The following is a 24,188-nucleotide window of genomic DNA, read 5'->3' as shown; positions in this document are numbered from 1 at the left end:
CCTGAGGTTGTGGTCAATACTAACGTTGCAAATTTCCAAACAATCCTTGTCCCTGACCTGGGCTGTATTCACAATGCCTGAGTAGGACCGCTCCTCATCATTTACCCCAAGTCTGGATTCCGGGCCCATGACCAAGTCTCTACTGTTATGAGCCAGGGTTTCGAGAACCCAAAGTGTATCATGGAGATCACCTGACCCAAGACTTTTAATAGATTGTGGTATGGGGAGCACACTACAGGTGTGATACAGCAGAAATGGAAAAGTATTTTTTAAAGCAAAACAATGTTTATTCTATGAACTCAAGTTAACCTTTTTAAAACATAGTGAATATCTTAGTCACCATTAATTCAAATACACCCCCCAAAGAATACAACACTCTAAGTAATCCTTAAACTTTCCTTTTAACATCCAGAAGACAAAAACCCTTTTTACAGAGCACATCAGGTTTAAACTCTCTACTGAGAGCAGTTATCACTCTGAATTCACCAAATGATCAAGAGAGGCTAGGGGCTTTTCACAGTAACTTCATTGAAGCCTACTCGTGACAATAAGCGATTTTCATTTCATTTCATTTCAGATGGTCTTTAGCTTGCAGAAAGATCAAAATTACATCTTCTTTGGCTGGCTTCAGCTCCAACACTAAAACGGAACTAAAAAACACCGACACACCCAAGCTTTTCCTCAAAGCGAAACTAAAAAGCAGAGCCAGAGCTCAGCCCCACCCACACTCTGACATCACTGCAGCCACTTGAGCAGACAAACATTTCTTAAAGTGACATTCCCATGACACTACTCACAACCTCTGTGTTGGACTCTCTGCGCATGGCCCCTGACCTGGGTTCTACTGAGAGCTGAACGTGGACTGCACTGTCAACTGCTAACACCCCTCGTGTACAGCAAGGTCAGAGTAGCAAGCTGACAGCGGAGTCGCAGCAAGCGTCAGGCAGCGGAGGAGACATGAACAGAATAGACGAGATGTGCACCTACCTGTATCCAAGGCACAGAGTATACAAGAAATCAGCAAAGCTATGTAGCACTTCATTTCAATGAAGAGAAAAGCGACAGTGAGCCGGGTTTGGTATTTCTGACCTGTGGATACAAAGAAATGAAACGGAAATTATACAAGGCAGTGACACTCGAAAGGCATGAAAAAATAAATGAACAACAAACATCAGAAACAGAGAATGGATTCAGTACCTTTGTACTTTTCTAAGCTAAAGAAGATGATGAAGAAGACTGCTGCAAAAGATATTATTGTACTGGTCATAGCAACGGCAGAGGCAACAAGAATGCGTTTATGGAGAAACTGGACTCCTGAAACAGAGATCTGCAGTAAATTTACTTTGTTACAATCCTGTTAGGAACCACTAACTTTAGTTGTGATGTAAATTATATTTAATCGCAGATAAGAGAATAAAGGCACAAAATTCTACAGTTTTAAACAAACAAAAAAACAAAGAGTTAAGAGAGCAAACAGTCAATACTATCTATCTTCTAGTCTGAACCCTTTTGAGGCAAGGTTCGATGTATACAAGCAGAAAATGTGAAATAAAAACAGGAAATGCGGGATAGACTCAGCAGATCTGGCAGTGTCTGAGCGGTTCTGTGTAAGGGTCATACAAACTTAAATCTTCATTCTGTTCCTGTCCCCACAGACACCGGATTTATCCAGCATTTTCTGTTTTTATTTCTCATGCATAAAATCTTGGTACATTCTGTTGCTTAAATATCACAAGACCCAACATTCACTCCCTCTGGTACGATCTTGCAATGGTTAAACACCATCAACTGCAATGTGTGGTGGAAAATAGAACTATTTAGCATGCACATATCTCAAGCTAACTTGCTTATTCTTAAATCCCTCCCATTGGATAGCCTCGGGGAAGGGGCAGCAGCTTGCACAGAGGCCCACCAGGACGTGCAAAAGACTCCAAATACTGGCACAAATTCTACAAGAGCAATTAGATTAGGGAGAGAGACTTCACATTTGAAGTTTTGACAGAATGAATGGAGGACCATTCATTTAAAATCACAGGGCGGGGAGAGGGAGGGGGTAAGGGGGTCAGCATAAATATCCTTCCCAAGGTATGCTGGAATTCAGGGAGCAGGTTAGACGATTGCATCTCTCAGGAAAGGTTTAAATAAAACCCCTGAAACACGCGTGGAGCTATCAGGACATTGGAGGCAGCTTTGGAAATTGGCCTTTGTATTTCTTCAGCAAAGAACCAGTAAAGGCACTTTTGTGAGGGCCACGGAGAATCCAGCAGAGGTTTATGGAGTCAAACAGAGTGTAAATTTATTAACAACACCATGTACACAGCAGCAGCAATTCACCACTGCTTCCTTCCCTAGCCGGTACCACATTGGCCAGCTCTATTTATACAGTTTCTCTGCAAATATTTGCCCTGCCCTCTCATCGGGCGAGCTCGTACTCCCCAAGTAACATGGGGTGACCAACTGTCCCTAGCCAATAGGATCCGGGGAGGTTATATCATCCATGGTAGACCAATAGCCTCCTCCCAGGGATGTACTTCTGAGGCTGTATAAGGCTCTGGTCAGACCCCATTTGGAGTATTGTGGGCAGTTTTGGGCCCCGTATCTAAGGAAGGATGTGCTGGCCTTGGAAAGGGTCCAGAGGAGGTTCACAAGAATGATCCCTGGAATGAAGAACTTGTCTTATGAGGAACATTTGAGGACTCTGGGTCTGTACTCGTTGGAGTTTAGAAGGATGAGGGGGGGTGGTCGTTTTGAAACTTACAGGATACTGCGAGGCCTGGATAGAGTGGACGTGGAGAGGATGTTTCCACTTGTTGGAAAAACTAGAACCAGAGGACACAATCTCAGACTAAAGGGACGATCCTTTAAAACAGAGATGAGGAGGAATTTCTTCAGCCAGAGGTTGGTGAATCTGTGGAATTCTTTGCCGCAGAAGGCTGTGGAGGCCAAATCACTGAGTGTCTTTAAGACAGAGATAGATAGGTTCTTGATCAATAAGGGGATCAGGGGTTATGGGGAGAAGGCAGGAGAATGGGGATGAGAAAATATCAGCCATGATTGAATGGCGGAGCATAGTCGATGGGCCGAGTGGCCTAATTCTGCTCCTATGTCTTATGATCTATGGTCTTACTGTACTACAGACATCGCCAGTTCTGTTGCTCACTCAGCCTGATGGGTTAAATAGTCAACAGTCACTGTCTTCAGACGTACAGGAGGGTTTCCAATTCCTGGGACAATTACAACCAGTTCTGTGGCAGCTATTGTTGAAGCACATTAATTACACCCGATAAAAACCAGGACTAATATCCTCGCCTGGCAGTTTGGAAAAGGTTTTCAAGATTAATATAGTTTTTTGAAGAATAAAAGAATAAAGGGTGATGGTGATCTCGTTGAATGGTGGAGCAGACTCGAAGGGCCAGATGGCGTACTCCTGCTCCTAGTTCTTATGTTTATAAATTATTGTGTGGTTGGGTTAGAGTAGTTTCCATAAATTTTAGAAGACTTCTGTCTGTGAAGTGATCAAACTTTATTGTGACGCATTTAGCTCTCAGAGAAAAGCCTCTTCTTGACCATACATCCTCTCCTCGAGTCTCAGGTCACATCGGTTGACGTCACTTCCTCACACGAGATCACATCATTGTTACGGTTAACTTGACACACGATTCTAGAACAGTTTTAACAAACTTGGCAACGGGATGGAAACCAGGATACAGCGACAGAGCAGGAAAAATAAATCCATGATTGGGAACCGGACATGGCATTAGAAATGGTAACGTACTCGACGAGGCCATACAAGGAGGTCTGAATTAGGTTTCGATGCCAGTGTATACATGGAAAAAGGTTTGTTTTTCAGGGCGCGACTTTCCAGGACCACTGTGGCAGGGTTTTCCAGTACCGCCAGTCAATGGACTTTTTGCACACTCTCCACATTTTCTCTTCCTGACTGGATCTGTTCACGCCACGGGTTGAACTGGAGAACCCTGGCCTGAGGTTCAAAGTTCATTTGTGTCGCTGGCTTGGCCAACATTTATTGTCCATCCCCAGTTGCCCTTGAGAAGGAGTCACATTCTGTACTGCCGCAGTCCTATTGGTGCAGTTCACCTATTGTGCCAGTATGGCTAGAATTCCAGGATTGTCATCGAGGGACAGTGATGGAGGTAGAAAAAGGTCGATGAGCTCCACAGTGCCTCATGGGAACATTTTGCCACAGGGATAACTAAACCTGGCTGACAAAACAGACAAGACAGGGTGCTAAATACTTTTGGACACAAGGTATCTTCGGGAAAGAAAGAGAAGGGGAAAAAAGAGGAACAGTGGTATTGATTAAGGTTAATGGCACAATGCTGGAGAGAGAGAGAGAGGTTGCCCGACAAGGGTCAAGGACTAAATCTATTTACTTAAAGCTGGGAAATAATAATGGTGGTTGGTGCTAATGTCACGGTAATATACAGGCTCAGGTTCATAGTCTGGGGACAGGATTGCAAATCCAATAAATTAATTTAATTAAAAATAAATCTGGAACTGATTTAGTTGACCATTGTTAATGATCATTAATTATCATAAAACCACAGCTGCTTCGCGGATGTACTTTCGGGAAGGAGATCAGGAGCAGGATGGAAAATTTGGCCAAGCATTTCAAACTTTGTTGGCCTCGGGCGGGAATTTTAAATCACCGGATTGGCATGAGCTCTACCCACCACCTCCCACCTCCCCCCCCACACATGTACACACATGCATGAGCACACACTCACACGCATGTACACAGCGTGTTAGTCACAATCATAAAACTGGCTGGCCAGGGGTGGGACAAAACTTTCCAACGGCAGAGCTGAATGAGACTGAGGTACCAACGTGACTTACTGCTCACAGGTCGAAAGGATATGAAGTTATAATCGGCAAAAGATGGAGGATGCTGGCATGTCAAAAATAATGTGGGCAGCACGGTGGCACAGTGGTTAGCACAGCTTCCTCATGACGCCGAGGTCCCAGGTTCGATCCCGGCTCTGGGTCACTGTCCGTGTGGAGTTTGCACATTCTCCCCATGCCTGCGTGGGTTTCATCCCCACAACCCAAAGATGTGCAGGTTGGGTGGATTGGCCACGCTAAATTGCCCCTTAATTGGAAAAAAGTAATTGGGTACTCTAAATTTATAAAATTAAAAAAAAATAATGTGTTTGTACCGCATTATGAATTGTGCTCCTGGATTCAGTAGTATTAGCAGTTGAAGAGGAACGTTTTCAACTTGCAAAGGTTGCAAGTTTTTATAGTTCCGAAAAGGAGTAAGTACGTGATCACATTGGACAGACAGCTCCTTCTAATAACATTCTGGGCAAACCTCAGCAAGTGACAGTATTGCTTATCAGAAACATGGAAACAGTTGGACTATTTGAACAGCAGGGAACTAGTTCTGACCCCGCAGTGTGTGGGAATAAAAGCAGAGAATTCTCCTTAAACTCACCACCACCTTCTCCAGAGGAATTAGGGATAAGGGCAATAAATGCTGGCCGAGGCAGCGAAGTCACATCAAATGAATAACCATGACGAAAGTAAACATCCTTGGGGCCTTGACAACTCTCACCATTAGATTAGTCAATGGGAAATGCATCATGTTTAACAGCTCAGTAAGTCACAGGTAAAATGAATGGCACCTGGAAATTCTCCTATGATTACTGCAAAATGAATATTCAGTCATACAATTAGCAAAAGCCTTCTTTCTACAATCCATCAGCACTAACAGGATGTTTTAAAACCTACCATGGACAATGAGAAAGTGGGAGATATTCCGCCTGCTGATGTCGTTCATGACTGTACATGTATAAAAGCCGCAATGCGCCTTTGCGACATTGCTAATGGACAAGGTACTGTTGTCAGACGACAGGATATACAGTGAACTGTTAGTGATTTGCAAGTTCTCTCTCCACCACAGGAGTTGGCTTGGTCTTCCGTTCCTCACTATGCAGCTCAGTTGAACATTGTTGGCTATGTAGGGTGGATCTTGAACAATCAACGGCGTGGACAAGGCTTCTGTTAGGAAACATAGACCCAGGAATCAGAATTGGACAAGTTGGTGTCAAACCGTTCTCTTGCAAAGCCGTTAACAAAAACCACCTGGCATCTCAGTTACCTGAAAAACCAGCATCTTAACCCTTCCCCAGGGAGAAAGTCAATCATACAGCCACAACACCGGACTCCACATCTCCCAGTCAAACCCAAAATCGATCCATACAGAGGAAAGATGCCCGTGTGCTCTCCCAATCTCTGCCACTGGATTATCCGAGATCATGCTCAGCTTGACCAAAAAATGTTTTTGTACAAACAACTTCTATTAAAATTCCTATATTTACATTAATAGCTCTGATTATATAATTGTCCATTGGCCATTCAGAAATTACTCAATATGCCTGGTGCAATGAGATTTATTGAAGTTAAATATAATATATCACAAATACAATCATTTATCCAGCAATCGTCATTGCCATATTGCCAGTGCGTTAATTAAAGAATTAACTTGAAGATTTCAGTCTCACCAAAACTTGCACTTGTAATTCCACTGTGACGCCAGAGTGGTGACACTGACCCAAGAGTGGTGACACTGTATCCAGAGCGGCAACACTGTATCCAGAGCGGCGGCACTGTATCCAGGGCTGTGACACTGTATCCAGAGCGGCGACACTGTATCCAGAGCGGCGGCACTGTATCCAGGGCTGTGACACTGTATCCAGAGCGGCGACACTGTATCCAGAGCGACAACACTGACCCCAGAGCGGTGACACTGACCCCAGAGTGGTGACACTGACCCAAGAGTGGTGACACTGTATCCAGAGCGGCGGCACTGTATCCAGGGCTGTGACACTGTATCCAGAGCGGCGACACTGTATCCAGAGCGGCGGCACTGTATCCAGGGCTGTGACACTGTATCCAGAGCGACGACACTGTATCCAGAGCGACAACACTGACCCCAGAGCGGTGACACTGACCCCAGAGTGGTGACACTGACCCCAGAGCGGTGACACTGACCCCAGAGCGGTGACACCGTATCCAGAGTGGTGACACTGTATCCAGAGCAGTGACACTGTATTCAGAGTGGTGACACTGGATCCAGTGCGGCGACACTGTATCCAGAGCGGCAATACTGACCCCCAGAGCGGCGACACTGTATCCAGAGTGGTGACACTGTATCCAGAGCGGCGACACTGTATCCAGAGCGGTGACACTGTATCCAGAGCGGCAATACTGTATCCAGAGCTGTGACACTGACTAAACCCAGAGCGGTGACCATGACTGATCCCAGAGCGGTGACACTGTATCCAGAGCGGTGACACTGTATCCAGAGTGGTGACACTGTATCCAGAGCGGTGACACTGACTAACCCCAGAGCGGTGACCATGACTGATCCAGAGCGGTGACACTGTATCCAGAGCGGTGACACTGTATCCAGAGTGGTGACACTGTATCCAGAGTGGTGACACTGTATCCAGAGTGGTGACACTGTATCCAGAGCGGTGACACTGTATCCAGAGTGGTGACACTGTATCCAGAGCGCCAACACTGTATCCAGAGCGGCGACACTGACTGACCCCAGAGCGGTAATGTTGACCCCAGAGCAGTGACACTGACCCCAGAGTGGTGACACTGTATCCAGAGCGGTGACACTGTATCCAGAGTGGCGACACTGTATGCAGTGCGGTGACACTGATCCCAGAGCGGTGACACTGTATCCAGAGCGGTGACACGGTATCCAGAGCGGTGACATTGTATCCAGAGCGGTGACACTGTATCCAGAGCGGTGACACTGTATCCAGAGCGGTGACACTGTATCCAGAGCGGTGACACTGTATCCAGAGTGGTGACACTGTATTCAGAGTGGTGACATTGTATCCAGAGCGGTGACACTGTATCCAGAGCGGTGACACTGTATCCAGAGTGGCGACACTGTATGCAGTGCGGTGACACTGATCCCAGAGCGGTGACACTGTATCCAGAGCGGTGACACGGTATCCAGAGCGGTGACATTGTATCCAGAGCGGTGACACTGTATCCAGAGCGGTGACACTGTATCCAGAGCGGTGACACTGTATCCAGAGCGGTGACACTGTATCCAGAGTGGTGACACTGTATCCAGAGTGGTGACACTGTATCCAGAGCGGTGACACTGTATCCAGAGTGGTGACACTGTATCCAGAGCGCCAACACTGTATCCAGAGCGGCGACACTGACTGACCCCAGAGCGGTAATGTTGACCCCAGAGCAGTGACACTGACCCCAGAGTGGTGACACTGTATCCAGAGCGGTGACCTGACCCCAGAGCAGTGACACTGTATCCAGAGCGGTGACACTGATCCCAAAGCGGTGACGCTGACCCCAGAGCGGTGACGCTGACCCCAGAGTGGTGACCTGACCCCAGATCGGTGACGCTGACCCCAGAGCAGTGACATTGTATCCAGAGCGGTGACACTGTATCCAGAGCAGTGACACTGACCTCACGGTAGCATGGTGGTTAGCATCAATGCTTCACAGCTCCAGGGTCCCAGGTTCGATTCCCGGCTGGGTCACTGTCTGTGCGGAGTCTGCACGTCCTCCCCCTGTGTGCGTGGGTTTCCTCCGGGTGCTCCGGTTTCCTCCCACAGTCCAAAGATGTGCGGGTTAGGTGGATTGGCCATGCTAAATTGCCCGTAGTGTAAGGTTAATGGGGGGATTGTTGGGTTACGGGTATACGGGTTACGTGGGTTTAAAGTAGGGTGATCATTGTTCGGCACAACATCGAGGGCCGAAGGGCCTGTTCTGTGCTGTACTGTTCTATGTTCTATGACCCCAGAGCGGTGACATAAGAACATAAGAACTAGGAGCAGGAGTAGGCCATCTGGCCCCTCGAGCCTGCTCCGCCATTCAATTAGATCATGGCTGATCTTTTGTGGACTCAGCTCCACTTTCCGGCCCGAACACCATAACCCTTAATCCCTTTATTCTTCAAAAAACTATCTATCTTTACCTTAAAAACATGTAATGAAGGAGCCTCAACTGCTTCACTGGGCAAGGAATTCCATAGATTCACAATCCTTTGGGTGAAGAAGTTCCTCCTAAACTCAGTCCTAAATCTACTTCCCCTTATTTTGAGGCTATGTCCCCTAGTTCTGCTTTCACCCGCCAATGGAAACAACCAGCCCGCATCCATCCTATCTATTCCCTTCATAATTTTAAATGTTTCTGTAAGATCTCCCCTCATCCTTCTAAATTCCAACGAGTACAGTCCCAGTCTACTCAACCTCTCCTCATAATCCAACCCATTCAGCTCTGGGATTAACCTAGTGAATCTCCTCTGCACACCCTCCAGTCCCAGTATGTCCTTTCTCAAGTAAGGAGACCAAAACTGAACACAATACTCCAGGTGTGGCCTCACTAACGCCTTATACAATTGCAACATAACCGCCCTAGTCTTAAACTCCATCTCTCTAGCAATGAAGGACAAAATTCCATTTGCCTTCTTAATCACCTGTTGCACCTGTAAACCAACTTTCTGTGACTCGTGCACTAGCACACCCAGGTCTCTCTGCACAGCAGCATGCTTTAATATTTTATCGTTTAAATAATAATCCCGTTTGCTGTTATTCCTACCAAAATGGATAACCTCACATTTGTCAACATTGTATTCCATCTGCCAGACCCTAGCCCATTCACTTAACCTATCCAAATCCCTCTGCAGACTTCCAGTATCCTCTGCACTTTTCGCTTTACCACTCATCTTAGTGTCATCTGCAAACTTGGACACATTGCCCTTGGTCCCCAACTCCAAATCATCTATGTAAATTGTGAACAATTGTGGGCCCAACACGGATCCCTGAGGGACACCACTAGCTACTGATTGCCAACCAGAGAAACACCCATTAATCCCCACTCTTTGCTTTCTATTAATTAACCAATCCTCTATCCATGCTACTACTTTACCCTTAATGCCATGCATCTTTATCTTATGCAGCAACCTTTTGTGTGGCACCTTGTCAAAGGCTTTCTGGAAATCCAGATATACCACATCCATTGGCTCCCCGTTATCTACTGCACTGGTAATGTCCTCAAAAAATTCCACTAAATTAGTTAGGCTCGACCTGCCCTTTATGAACCCATGCTGTGTCTGCCCAATGGGACAATTTCTATCCAGATGCCTCGCTATTTCTTCCTTGATGATAGATTCCAGCATCTTCCCCACTACCGAAGTTAAGGTCACTGGGCTATAATTTCCTGCTCTCTGCCTACCTCCTTTTTTAAACAGTGGCGTCACGTTTGCTAATTTCCAATCCACCGGGACCACCCCAGAGTCTAGTGAATTTTGGTAAATCATCATTAGTGCATCTGCAATTTCCCTAGCCATTTCTTTTAGCACTCTGGGATGCATTCCATCAGGGCCAGGTGACTAGTCTATCTTTAGCCCCATTAGCTTGCCCATCACTACCTCCTTAGTGATAACAATCCTCTCAAGGTCCTCACCTGTCATAGCCTCATTTCTATCAGGCGCTGGCATTTTATTTGTGTCTTCCACTGTGAAGACCGACCCAAAAAACCTGTTCAGTTCCACAGCCATTTCCTCATCTCCCATTATTAAAACTCCCTTCTCATCCTCTAAAGGACCAATATTTACCTTAGCCACTCTTTTTTGTTTTATATATTTGTAAAAACTTTTGCTGTCTGTTTTTATATTCTGAGCAAGTTTACTCTCATACTCTATCTTACTCTTCTTTATAGCTTTTTTAGTAGCTTTCTGTTGCCCCCTAAAGATTTCCCAGTCCTCTAATCTCCCAGCAATCTTTGCCACTTTATATGCTTTTTCCTTCAATTTGATACTCTCCCTTATTTCCTTAGATATCCACAGTCAATTTTCCCTCTTTCTACCGTCCTTCCTTTTTGTTGGTATAAACCTTTGCTGAGCACTGTGAAAAATCGCTTGGAAGGTTCTCCACTGTTCCTCAACTGTTCCACTATAAAGTCTTTGCTCCCAGTCTACCTTAGCTAGTTCGTCTCTCATCCCATTGTAAACACCTTTGTTTAAACACAAAACACTAGTATTTGATTTTACTTTCTCACCCTCCATCTATATTTTAAATTCCACCATATTGTGATCGCTCCTTCCGAGAGGATCCCTAACTATGAGATCATGAATCAATCCTGTCTCATTACACAGGACAAGATCTATGACTGCTTGTTCCCTCGTAGGTTCCATTACATACTGTTCTAGGAAACTATCGCGGATACATTCTATAAACTCCTCCTCAAGGTAGCCTTGACCGACCTGGTTAAACCATTCGACATGTAAATTAAAATCCCCCATGATAACTGCTGTACCATTTTTACATGCATCAGTTATCTCTTTGTTTATTGCCTGCCCCACCATAATGTTACTATTTGGTGGCCGATAGACTACGCCTATCAGTGACTTTTTCGCCTTACTATTCCTGATTTCCACCCAAATGGATTCAATCTTATCCTCCATAGCACCGATGTCATCCCTTATTATTGCCCGGATGTCATCCTTGAATAACAGAGCTACAGCACCTCCCTTACCATCCACCTGTCCTTCCGAATAGTTTGATACCCTCGGATATTTAACTCCCAGTCGTGACCATCTCCAGTTTTATTCCTTTTGTTATTACTGGGCATATTCACTGAGCTCCCCTCAGTCACTGTACCTTGTACTGTCCCCCTTTTTGATTTTTGACTATGTCTTCTCTGCCTTGCATTTTTCCCCTTACTTCCTTTTGCTTCTGTCCCTGTTTTACTACCTTCCAACTTCCTGCATCGGTTCCCATCCCCCTGCCACATTATTTGACGCCAGAGTGGTGACACTGTATCCAGAGCAGCGACACTGTATCCAAAGCGGTGGCACTGACCCCAGAGCGGTAACACTGTATCCAGGGCGGTGACACTGTATCCAGAGTTGTGACACTGTATCCAGAGCGGTGACACTGACCCCAGAGCGGTGGCACTGTATCAAGAGCGGCGACACTGTATCCAGAGTGGTGACACTGGATCCAGAGCAGTGACACATTATCCAGGACTGTGACACTGTATCCAGAGCGGTGGCATTGTATCCAGAGCGATGACACTGTGTGCAGAGCGGTGACACTGTATCCAGAGCGGTGACACTGTATCCAGAGCGGTGACACTGACCCCAGAGCGGTGACACTGTGTCCAGAGCGATGACACTGTATCCAGAGCGGTGTCACTGTATCCAGAGTGGTAACACTATCTAGAGTGGTGATACTGTATCCAGAGTGGTGACACTGACCCCAGTGCGGTGACACTGTATCCAGAGCGGTGACGCTGTATCCAGAGCGGTGACACTGTATCCAGTGTGGTGACACTGTATCCAGAGTGGTGACACTGTATCCAGAGCGGTGACACTGCATCTAGAGTGGTGATACTGTATCCAGAGTGGTGACACTGTATCCAGAGCGGTGACGCTGTATCCAGAGTGGTGACACTGTATCCAGTGTGTTGACACTGTATCCAGAGTGGTGACACTGTTTCCAGAGTGGTGACACTGCATCTAGAGCGGTGATACTGTATCCAGAGCGGTGACGCTGACCACAGAGTGGTGACGCTGACCACAGAGCGGCGACACTGTATACAGTGCGGTGACACTGACCCCAGTGTGGTGACACTGTATACAGTGCGGTGACACTGACCACAGAGTGGTGACACTGTATCCAGGGCAGTGACACTGACCCCAGAGCGGTGACGCTGACCCCAGAGCGATGACGCTGACCCGAGAGCGGGGATGCTGACCCCAGAGCGGCGACACTGTATGCAGTGCGGTGACACTGACCCCAGAGCGGTGACACTGACCCCAGAGCAGCGACACTGTATCCAGAGCGGTGACACTGACCCCAGAGCGGTGACATTGACCCCAGAGCAGCGACACTGTATCCAGTGCGGTGACACTGACCCCAGAGCGGTGACACTGACCCCAGAGCGGTGACACTGACCCCAGAGCGGTGACACTGACCCCAGAGCGGTGACACTGTATCCAGAGCAGTGACACTGACCCCAGAGCGGTGACACTGACCCCAGAGCGGTGACACTGACCCCAGAGCGGTGACGCTGACCCCAGAGCGATGACGCTGACCCGAGAGTGGTGACACTGTATCCAGATCGGTGACACTGTATCCAGAGCGGTGACACTGTATCCAGAGCGATGACACTGTATCCAGAGCGATGACACTGTATCCAGAGCGATGACATTGTATCCAGAGTGGTAACACTATCTAGAGTGGTGATACTGTATCCAGAGTGGTGACACTGACCCCAGTGCGGTGACACTGTATCCAGAGCGGTGACGCTGTATCCAGAGTGGTGACACTGTATCCAGAGCGGTGACACCGTATCCAGGGCAGTGACACTGTATCCAGAGTGGTGACACTGTATCCAGAGCGGTGACACTGTATCCAGAGTGGTGACACTGTATCCAGTGTGTTGACACTGTATCCAGAGTGGTGACACTGTATCCAGTGTGTTGACACTGTATCCAGAGTGGTGACACTGTATCCAGAGTGGTGACACTGTTTCCAGAGTGGTGACACTGCATCTAGAGCGGTGATACTGTATCCAGAGCGGTGACGCTGACCACAGAGTGGTGACGCTGACCACAGAGCGGCGACACTGTATACAGTGCGGTGACACTGACTCCAGAGCAGCGACACTGTATCCAGTGCAGTGGCATTGACCCCAGAGCGGTGACACTGACCCCAGTGTGGTGACACTGACCACAGAGTGGTGACACTGACCACAGAGTGGTGACACTGACCCCAGAGCGGTGACGCTGACCCCAGAGCGATGACGCTGACCCCAGAGCGGGGATGCTGACCCCAGAGCGGTGACACTGACCCCAGAGCGGTGACATTGACCCCAGAGCAGCGACACTGTATCCAGTGCGGTGACACTGACCCCAGTGCGGTGACACTGACCCCAGAGCGGTGACTGACCCCAGAGCGGGGATGCTGACCCCAGAGTGGTGACACTGTATCCAGATCGGTGACACTGTATCCAGAGCGGTGACACTGTATCCAGAGTGGTGACACTGTATCCAGTGTGTTGACACTGTATCCAGAGCGGTGACGCTGTATCCAGAGTGGTGACACTGTATCCAGAGCGGTGACGCTGACCACAGAGCGGCGACACTGTATCCAGAGCGGTGACGCTGACCACAGAGCGGCGACACTGTATACAGTGCGGTGACACTGACTCCAGAGCAGCGACACTGTATCCAGTGCAGTGGCATTGACCCCAGAGCGGTGACACTGACCCCAGTGTGGTGACACTGACCACAGAGTGGTGACGCTGACCCCAGAGCGATGACGCTGACCCGAGAGCGGGGATGCTGACCCCAGAGCGGTGACACTGTATCCAGAGCGGTGACACTGACCCCAGTGCGGTGACACTGACCCCAGAGCGGTGACGCTGTATCCAGAGCGGTGACACTGACCCCAGAGCGGTGACATTGACCCCAGAGCAGCGACACTGTATCCAGTGCAGTGGCATTGACCCCAGAGCGGTGACACTGACCCCAGAGCGGTGACATTGACCCAGAGCAGCGACACTGTATCCAGTGCGGTGACACTGACCCCAGAGCGGTGACACTGTATCCAGAGTGGTGACGCTGACCCCAGAGTGGTGACGCTGACCCCAGAGCGATGACGCTGACCCCAGAGCGGTGACGCTGACCCGAGAGCGGGGATGCTGACCCGAGAGCGGGGATGCTGACCCCAGAGCAGCGACACTGTATCCAGAGCGGTGACGCTGACCCCAGAGCGGTGACACTGACCCCAGAGCGGTGACATTGCTGCCAGTGCGGTGACACTGACCGCAGAGCGGTGACACTGTATTCAGAGTGGTGACATTGTATCCAGAGCGGTGACACTGTATCCAGAGCGGTGACACTGTATCCAGAGTGGCGACACTGTATGCAGTGCGGTGACACTGATCCCAGAGCGGTGACACTGTATCCAGAGCGGTGACACGGTATCCAGAGCGGTGACATTGTATCCAGAGCGGTGACACTGTATCCAGAGCGGTGACACTGTATCCAGAGCGGTGACACTGTATCCAGAGCGGTGACATTGTATCCAGAGCGGTGACACTGTATCCAGAGCGGTGACACTGTATCCAGAGCGGTGACACTGTATTCAGAGTGGTGACATTGTATCCAGAGCGGTGACACTGTATCCAGAGCGGTGACACTGTATCCAGAGCGGTGACACGGTATCCAGAGTGGTGACACTGTATCCAGAGCGGTGACACGGTATCCAGAGTGGTGATGCTGACCCCAGAGCGTTGACACTGACAGCGGAGTGGGATTCACTGCACTGGAGTGTGTTACTGAGGAGGAGTGGGATTCACTGCACTGGAGTGTGTTATTGAGGAGGAGTGGGATTCACTGCACTGGAGTGTGTTACTGAGGAGGAGTGGGATTCACTGCACTGGAGTGTGTTATTGAGGAGGAGTGGGATTCACTGCACTGGAGAGTGTTATTGAGGAGGAGTGGGATTCACTGCACTGGAGAGTGTTATTGAGGAGGAGTGGGATTCACTGCACTGGAGTGTGTTACTGAGGAGGAGTGGGATTCACTGCACTGGAGTGTGTTATTGAGGAGGAGTGGGATTCACTGCACTGGAGTGTGTTACTGAGGAGGAGTGGGATTCACTGCACTGGAGTGTGTTATTGAGGAGGAGTGGGATTCATTGCACTGGAGTGTGTTATTGAGGAGGAGTGGGATTCATTGCACTGGAGTGTGTTATTGAGGAGGAGTGGGATTCACTGCACTGGAGAGTGTTATTGAGGAGGAGTGGGATTCATTGCACTGGAGTGTGTTATTGAGGAGGAGTGGGATTCACTGCACTGGAGTGTGTTATTGAGGAGGAGTGGGATTCACTGCACTGGAGTGTGTTACTGAGGAGGAGTGGGATTCACTGCACTGGAGTGTGTTATTGAGGAGGAGTGGGATTCATTGCACTGGAGTGTGTTATTGAGGAGGAGTGGGATTCATTGCACTGGAGTGTGTTATTGAGGAGGAGTGGGATTCACTGCACTGGAGAGTGTTATTGAGGAGGAGTGGGATTCATTGCACTGGAGTGTGTTATTGAGGAGGAGTGGGATTCACTGCACTGGAGAGTGTTATTGAGGAGGAGTGGGATTCACTGCACTGGAGTGTGTTATTCAGGAGGAGTGGGATTCACTGCACTGGAGTGTGTTATTGAGGAGGAGTGGGATTCACTGCACTGGAGAGTGTTATTGAGGAGGAGTGGGATTCATTGCACTGGAGTGTGTTATTGAGGAGGAGTGGGATTCACTGCACTGGAGTGTGTTATTGAGGAGGAGTGGGATTCATTGCACTGGAGTGTGTTATTCAGGAGGAGTGGGATTCACTGCACTGGAGAGTGTTATTGAGGAGGAGTGGGATTCACTGCACTGGAGTGTGTTATTCAGGAGGAGTGGGATTCACTGCACTGGAGTGTGTTATTGAGGAGGAGTGGGATTCACTGCACTGGAGTGTGTTATTGAGGAGGAGTGGGATTCATTGCACTGGAGTGTGTTATTCAGGAGGAGTGGGATTCACTGCACTGGAGAGTGTTATTGAGGAGGAGTGGGATTCAGTGCACTGGAGTGTGTTATTGAGGAGGAGTGGGATTCACTGCACTGGAGTGTGTTATTGAGGAGGAGTGGGATTCATTGCACTGGAGTGTGTTATTCAGGAGGAGTGGGATTCACTGCACTGGAGAGTGTTATTGAGGAGGAGTGGGATTCACTGCACTGGAGTGTGTTATTCAGGAGGAGTGGGATTCACTGCACTGGAGAGTGTTATTGAGGAGGAGTGGGATTCACTGCACTGGAGTGTGTTATTGAGGAGGAGTGGGATTCACTGCACTGGAGTGTGTTATTGAGGAGGAGTGGGATTCACTGCACTGGAGTGTGTTATTGAGGAGGAGTGGGATTCACTGCACTGGAGTGTGTTATTGAGGAGGAGTGGAATTCACTGCACTGGAGTGTGTTATTCAGGAGGAGTGGGATTCACTGCACTGGAGTGTGTTACTGAGGAGGAGTGGGATTCACTGCAATCGTGTTTGTATTCAGAGCGTTTGAAATTCTTTGTGCCAGGTATTGGGAAGTTTTGGTGTTTGTGTGCATTGGAAATGGGGTTCAGCTTTCAGTATATTGAATTTTGTGTCTATTCAAGGGTGAATGAATTTGTTTTAGGTTTCGATGTATGAATGTGAATGATGGGTTAGAATGTGAAAGCAAAGGCAACTTAAAGGAAAACTAGGTTTCTGCTTTGCAAACAGGGGCTGCCAGAGAACAGAAGGAAGTTTAGAGTTTGTTGTAAGCTAGACACAGGAGAAGCTGAAGAGGACAAGTGAGCTGTAGAGAGCAGACTACCACTAAGGAACAAAAGGAAGGCTGGAAAATCAAGAAGCAGAGAGAAAGGAAAATTACGGGACGGTCAATAAATGCTGGCCCAGCCAGGGTCATCCATCTCCTGTGAATGAATGAGAAAGCAACCCGTCCAGCGAATGACACCTCCCCTCTATAACTTGAGCTTCAATGCCTCCTTAACAACACACAAAGCCTGTGAACCTCTGGTCAGACTTGGTAAGGATGGTAGATTTCCATCCATCAAGGACATGAGTGAACCAGATGTTTCCATTCAATTGAAATGTCACCATCTGCCACTGTGGCATTTGAATCCATGTGCCCAGAGCAGCACCGTGGCCCTCTGTATTACCAATCCAGTGACAATAGCGCTCTGCCACCGCCTGCCGGGCAGGGTAGAATAGGCAGTGAGACAGCGATTGAGAAAATGAGGCAGAGGAAGAGATCGGAAATGAGAGTCGAATTGTGCGCAAGGAAATGTGAGAGAAACTGTGGGGAAATTTGGAAAGAGCAGAGCAGAGTGCGCAAAGTTATTTCCACCGTCAATGAATAGAGCAAAGTCTGATCTCAGCAATGCAGGTACCCCTGATATTATGTTCCGCACCTTAATATAACATCACCACATCACCGAGTGAATTAAGAACACGCACCTTCGATATTCAGGTACACAAACTTATAGAACATTTGGCTTAGCACCGCGTAATATCCTTCCACTTGTAGCTGATAAACGCCACTGTCAGCTACCTCGAGCCGCCGTAGCAGCAGGCTTCCGTTTTTAGGGAAATATGTACATCGGTGTTGATAATATGAAGATAAAGATGGAGCGTCAGCACCAACTTCATGAAACGCTATTAATGTCTTATGTGTTCGGTCAATAAAGGACCACTCGAGTTTCATATTCTTTTTCATTTCCACGTCACTCTCTAATATAATCGAGTCAAACACCGCTCCATAAGCGACCAGCCTCTTTACTGAAGGTGGTGTCGGATCTGTAGAAACTGCAAAACAAAAGGGGTTCCGTTGAATCGATCAGCAGTGAATAGAAATGCTTGATTATTCAACAGTGTTGGAAAAGGATACGAGAGAAACGTGACAATTTCAGGGCATAAAGAACAAAGAACAAAGACAATTACAGCACAGGAACAGGCCCTTCGGCCCTCCCAGCCTGCGCCGATCCAGATCCTTTATCTAAACCTGTCTCCTATTTTCCAAGGTCTACTTCCCTCTGTTCCCGTCCATTCATATACCTGTCTAGATGCTTCTTAAATGATGCTATCGTGCCCGCCTCTACCACCTCCGCTGGCAAAGCGTTCCAGACACCCACCACCCTCTGCGTAAAAAACTTTCCACACACATCTCCCTTAAACTTTCCCCCTCTCACCTTGAAATCATGACCCCTTGTAACTGACACCCCCACTCTTGGGAAAAGCTTGTTGCTATCCACCCTGTCCATACCTCTCATAATTTTGTAGACCTCAATCAGGTCCCCCCTCAACCTCCGTCTTTCCAACGAAAATAATCCTAATCTACTCAACCTTTCTTCATAGCTAGCACCCTCCATACCAGGCAACATCCTGGTGAACCTCCTCTGCACCCTCTCCAAGGCATCCACATCCTTCTGGTAATGTGGCGACCAGAACTGCACGCAGTATTCCAAATGTGGCCGAACCAAAGTCCTATACAACTGTAACATGACCTGCCTACTCTTGTACTCAATACCCCATCCGATGAAGGCAAGCATGCTGTATGCCTTCTTGACCACTCTATCGACCTGCGTTGCCACCTTCAGGGTACAATGGACCTGAACTCCCAGATCTCTCTCCACATCAATTTTCCCCAGGACCCTTCCATTGACCATATAGTCCGCTCTTGAATTTGATCTTCCAAAATGCATCACCTCGCATTTGCCTGGATTGAGCTCCAATCAGATCAATAATACCAGCGAAGGGAGGAATTGGAGTCTCCGGGAGTGGGAGGGGAGGAATTGGAGTCTCCGGGAGAGGGAGGGGAGGAATTTGAGTCTCCGGGAGAGGGAGGAGGGGAATTGGAGATTCTGGGAGAGGGAGGAGGGGATTGGAGTCTCCGGGAGAGGGAGGAGGAGAATTGGAGTCTCTGGGAGAGGGAGGAGGGGACTGGAGTCTCCGGGAGAGGGAGAGAGGGAATTGGAGTCTCTGGGAGAGGGAGGCGGGAATTGGAGACACCGGGAGAGGGAGGGGGGAATTGGAGTCTCCGGGAGAGGGAGGAGGGAATTGGAGTCTCCGGAAGTGGGAGGGGAGGAATTGGAGTCACCGGGAGAGGTAGAAGGAATTTGAGTCTCCGGGAGAGGGAGTTGGTGAATGGGAGTCTCCGGGAGAGGGAGGCGGGAATTGGAGTTTCCGGGAGTGGGAGGGGAGGAATTGGAGTCTCCATGAGAGGGAGTGGATTGGAGTCGACGTGAGAGGGAGGGGGGGATTGGAGTCTCCGTGAGGGAGGAGGTGAATGGGAATCTCCGGGAGGGGGGAATTGGAGTCTCCGGGAGAGGGAGGCGGGAATTGGAGTCTCCGGGAGAGGGAGGCGGGAATTGGAGTCTCCGGGAGAGGGAGGGGGGAATAGGAGTCTTTGGGAGAGGGAGGACGGGAATTGGAGTCACCGGGAGAGGGAGGGGGGGAATAGGAGACTTCGGGAGAGGGAGGGGGGAATTGGAGTCACCGGGAGAGCGAGGGGGGGAATAGGAGTCTACGGGAGAGGGAGGGGGGAATTGGAGTCACCGGGAGAGGGTGGGGGGAATAGGAGTCTACGGGAGAGGGAGGGGGGAATTGGAGTCACCGGGAGAGGGAGGCGGGAATTGGAGTCTCCGGGAGAGGGAGGAGGGGAATTGGAGTCTCCGGGAGAGGTAGGAGGGGAATTGGAGTCTCCGGGAGAGGTAGGAGGGGAATTGGAGTCTCCGGGAGAGGGAGGGGGGGGAATAGGAGACTTCGGGAGAGGGAGGGGGGAATTGGAGTCACCGGGAGAGGGAGCCGGGAATTGGAGTCACCGGGAGAGGGAGGGGGGGAATTGGAGTCTCCGGGAGAGGGAGACGGGAATTGGAGTCTCCGTGAGAGGGAGGTGGTGAATGGGAATCTCCGGGAGAGGGAGGCGGGAATTGGAGTCACCGGGAGAGGGAGGGGGGGAATAGGAGTCTACGGGAGAGGGAGGGGGGAATTGGAGTCACCGGGAGAGGGAGGGGGGGAATTGGAGTCTCCGGGAGAGGGAGGCGGGAATTGGAGTCACCGGGAGAGGGAGGGGGGAATAGGAGTCACCGGGAGAGGGAGGGGGGGAATAGGAGACTTCGGGAGAGGGAGGACGGGAATTGGAGTCTCCGGGAGAGGGATGGGGGAATAGGAGTCTCCGGGAGAGGGAGGAGGGGAATTGGAGTCTCCGGGAGAGGTAGGAGGGGAATTGGAGTCTCCGGGAGAGGGAGGGGGGGAATTGGAGTATCTGGGAGAGGGAGGACGGGAATTGGAGTCACCGGGAGAGGGAGGGGGGAATTGGAGTCTCTGGGAGAGGTAGGAGGGGAATTGGAGTCACCGGGAGAGGGGGGGGGGGGGGGGGGAATAGGAGTCTACGGGAGAGAGAGGGGGGAATTGGAGTCACCGGGAGAGGGAGGGGCGGGAATTGGAGTCACCGGGAGAGGGAGGGGGGAATTGGAGTCACCGGGAGAGGGAGGGGGGAATTGGAGTCACCGGGAGAGGGAGGGGGGAATAGGAGTCTACGGGAGAGGTTGGAGGGGAATTGGAGTCTCCGGGAGAGGGAGGGGGGAATTGGAGTCTCCGGGAGAGGGAGGCGGGAATTGGAGACTTCGGGAGAGGGAGGACGGGAATTGGAGACTCCGGGAGAGGGAGGACGGGAATTGGAGTCTCCGGGAGAGGTAGGAGGGGAATTGGAGTCTCCGGGAGAGGTAGGAGGGGAATTGGAGTCTCCGGGAGAGGGAGGAGGGGAATTGGAGTCTCCGGGAGAGGGAGGGGGGAATTGGAGTCACCGGGAGAGGGAGGACGGGAATTGGAGTCACCGTGAGAGGGAGGCCGGGAATTGGAGTATCTGGGAGAGGGAGGCGGGAATTGGAGTATTTGGGAGAGGGAGGAGGGGAATTGGAGTCTCCGGTAGAGGTAGGAGGGGAATTGGAGTCTCCGGGAGAGGGAAACAAGGAATTGGAGACTCGGCCAGAGTGGATTCCTGTCCTCATGGATCTCAGTCTGCACAGGAGCAGAGTGGATTCATGTCCTCATGGATCTCAGTCTGGGCAGGAGCAGAGTGGATTCCTGTCTTCATGGATCTCAGACTGGGCAGCAGCAGAGTGGATTCCTGTCTTCGTGGATCTCAGTGTAGACAGGAGCAGAGTGGATTCCTGTCTTAATGGATCTCAGTCTGGGCAGGAGCAGAGTATATTCCTGTCCTTATGGACCTCAGTCTGGACAGGAACAGAGTGGATTCCTGTCCTCATGGATCTCAGTCTGGGCAGGAGCAGAGTGGATACCTGTCCTCGTGGATCTCAGTCTGGGCAGGGGCAGAGTGGATTCCTGTCCTCATTGATCTCAGTCTGGGCAGGAACAGAGTGGATTCCTGTCCTCATGGATTGCATTATGGGCAGGAGCAGAGTGGATTCCTGTCCATATGGATGTCAGTCTCAGTCTGGGACGAAGCAGAGTGGATTCCTGGCCTCATGGATCTCAGTCTCAGACTGGGTAGGAGCAGAGTGGATTCCTGTCCTCGCAGATCTCAGTCTCAGTCTGGGCAGGAGCAGAGTGGATTCCTGTCCTCATGGATCTCAGTCTCAGTCTGGGCAGGAGCAGAGTGGATTCCTGTCCTCATGGATCTCAGTCTGGACAGGAGCAGAGTGGATTCCTGTCCTCGTGGATCTGAGTCTGGGCAGGGGCAGAGTGGATTCCTGACCTCATGGATCTCAGTCTGGACAGGAGCAGAGTGGATTCCTGTCCTCATGGATCTCAGTCTGGACAGGAGCAGAGTGGATTCCTGTCCTCATGGATCTCAGCCCGGACAGGAGCAGATTGGATTCCTGTCCTCATGGATCTCAGTCTGGGCAGGAGCAGAGTGGATTCCTGTCCATATGGATGTCAGTCTCAGTCTGGGACGAAGCAGAGTGGATTCCTGTCCTCGTGGATCCCAGTCTCAGTCTGGGCAGGAGCAGAGTGGATTCCTGTCCTCATGGATCTCAGTCTGGGCAGGAGCAGAGTGGATTCCTGGCCCCATGAATCTCAGTCTGGGCAGGAGCAGAGTGGACTCCTGTCCTCATGGATCTCAGTCTGGACAGGAGCACAGTAGATTACCGGTCCTCGTTGATCTCAGTCTGGACAGGAGCAGAGTGGATTCATGTCCACATGGATCTCAGCCTGGACAGGAGCAGAGTGGATTCCAGTCCTCACGGATATCAGTCTGGACAGGAGCAGAGTGGATTCCTGTCCTCATGGATCTCAGCCTGTGCAGGAGCAGAGTGGATTCCTGTCCTCATGGATCTCAGTCTGGACAGGAACAGAGTGGATTCCTGTCCACGTGGATCGCAGCCTGGACAGACGCAGAGTGGATTCCAGTCCTCACGGATCTCAGTCTGGACAGGAGCAGAGTGGATTCCTGTCCTCATGGATCTCAGTCTGGACAGGAGCAGAGTGGATTCCTGTCTTCATGGATCTCAGACTGGGCAGCAGCAGAGTGGATTCCTGTCTTCGTGGATCTCAGTGTAGACAGGAGCAGAGTGGATTCCTGTCCTCATGGATCTCAGTCTGGGCAGGAGCAGAGTGGATTCCTGTCTTCATGGATCTCAGTCTGGACAGGGACAGAGTGGATTCATGTCCACATGGATCTCAGCCTGGACAGGAGCAAAGTGGATTCCAGTCCTCACGGATATCAGTTTGGACAGGAGCAGAGTGGATTCCTGTCCTCATGGATCTCAGTCTGGATAGGAGCAGAGTGGATTCCTGTCCTCACGGATCTCAGTCTGGACAGGAACAGAGTGGATTCCTGTCCACGTGGATCTCAGCCTGGACAGACGCAGAGTGGATTCCAGTCCTCACGGATCTCAGTCTGGACAGGAGCAGAGTGGATTCCTGTCCTCATGGATCTCAGTCTGGACAGGAGCAGAGTGGATTCCTGTCTTCATGGATCTCAGACTGGGCAGCAGCAGAGTGGATTCCTGTCCTCATGGATCTCAGTCTGGACAGGAGCAGAGTGGATTCCTGTCTTCATGGATCTCAGACTGGGCAGCAGCAGAGTGGATTCCTGTCTTCGTGGATCTCAGTGTAGACAGGAGCAGAGTGGATTCCTGTCTTCATGGATCTCAGTCTGGGCAGGAGCAGAGTATATTCCTGTCCTCATGGATCTCAGTCTGGACAGGAGCAGAGTGGATTCTTGTCCTCATGGATCTCAGTCTGGACAGGAACAGAGTGGATTCCTGTCCTCATGGATCTCAGTCTCAGACTGGGTAGGAGCAGAGTGGATTCCTGTCCTCGCAGATCTCAGTCTCAGTCTGGGCAGGAGCAGAGTGGATTCCTGTCCTCATGGATCTCAGTCTGGACAGGAGCAGAGTGGATTCCTGTCCTCGTGGATCTGAGTCTGGGCAGGGGCAGAGTGGATTCCTGACCTCATGGATCTCAGTCTGGACAGGAGCAGAGTGGATTCCTGTCCTCATGGATCTCAGTCTGGACAGGAGCAGAGTGGATTCCTGTCCTCGTGGATCTGAGTCTGGGCAGGGGCAGAGTGGATTCCTGACCTCATGGATCTCAGTCTGGACAGGAGCAGAGTGGATTCCT

At 50.1% G+C, this 24,188-nt stretch overlaps 1 protein-coding gene across 1 annotated transcript in view; it reads right to left on the bottom strand.

The window, feature by feature from the left end:
- Positions 1-19,313, bottom strand: part of LOC119976409 — a 53,678-nt gene extending 34,365 nt beyond the window's left edge. Inside the window, exons 1-5 of the mRNA XM_038816934.1 lie at positions 19,307-19,313; positions 18,060-18,407; positions 5,752-6,021; positions 1,198-1,314; positions 988-1,089 (exon numbers count right to left, since the gene is read on the bottom strand). Of these exons, the coding sequence (XP_038672862.1) occupies positions 988-1,089; positions 1,198-1,314; positions 5,752-6,021; positions 18,060-18,407; positions 19,307-19,313 (844 nt within the window). The remainder of the gene's footprint in view (positions 1-987; positions 1,090-1,197; positions 1,315-5,751; positions 6,022-18,059; positions 18,408-19,306) is intronic.
- Positions 19,314-24,188: the final 4,875 nt, after the last annotated feature.

Source organism: Scyliorhinus canicula, chromosome 13 (genome assembly GCF_902713615.1).
Source record: "Scyliorhinus canicula chromosome 13, sScyCan1.1, whole genome shotgun sequence".
In the NCBI taxonomy this organism is placed as follows: domain Eukaryota; kingdom Metazoa; phylum Chordata; class Chondrichthyes; order Carcharhiniformes; family Scyliorhinidae; genus Scyliorhinus; species Scyliorhinus canicula.
This window is presented reverse-complemented; position numbering and strand designations above follow the sequence as displayed.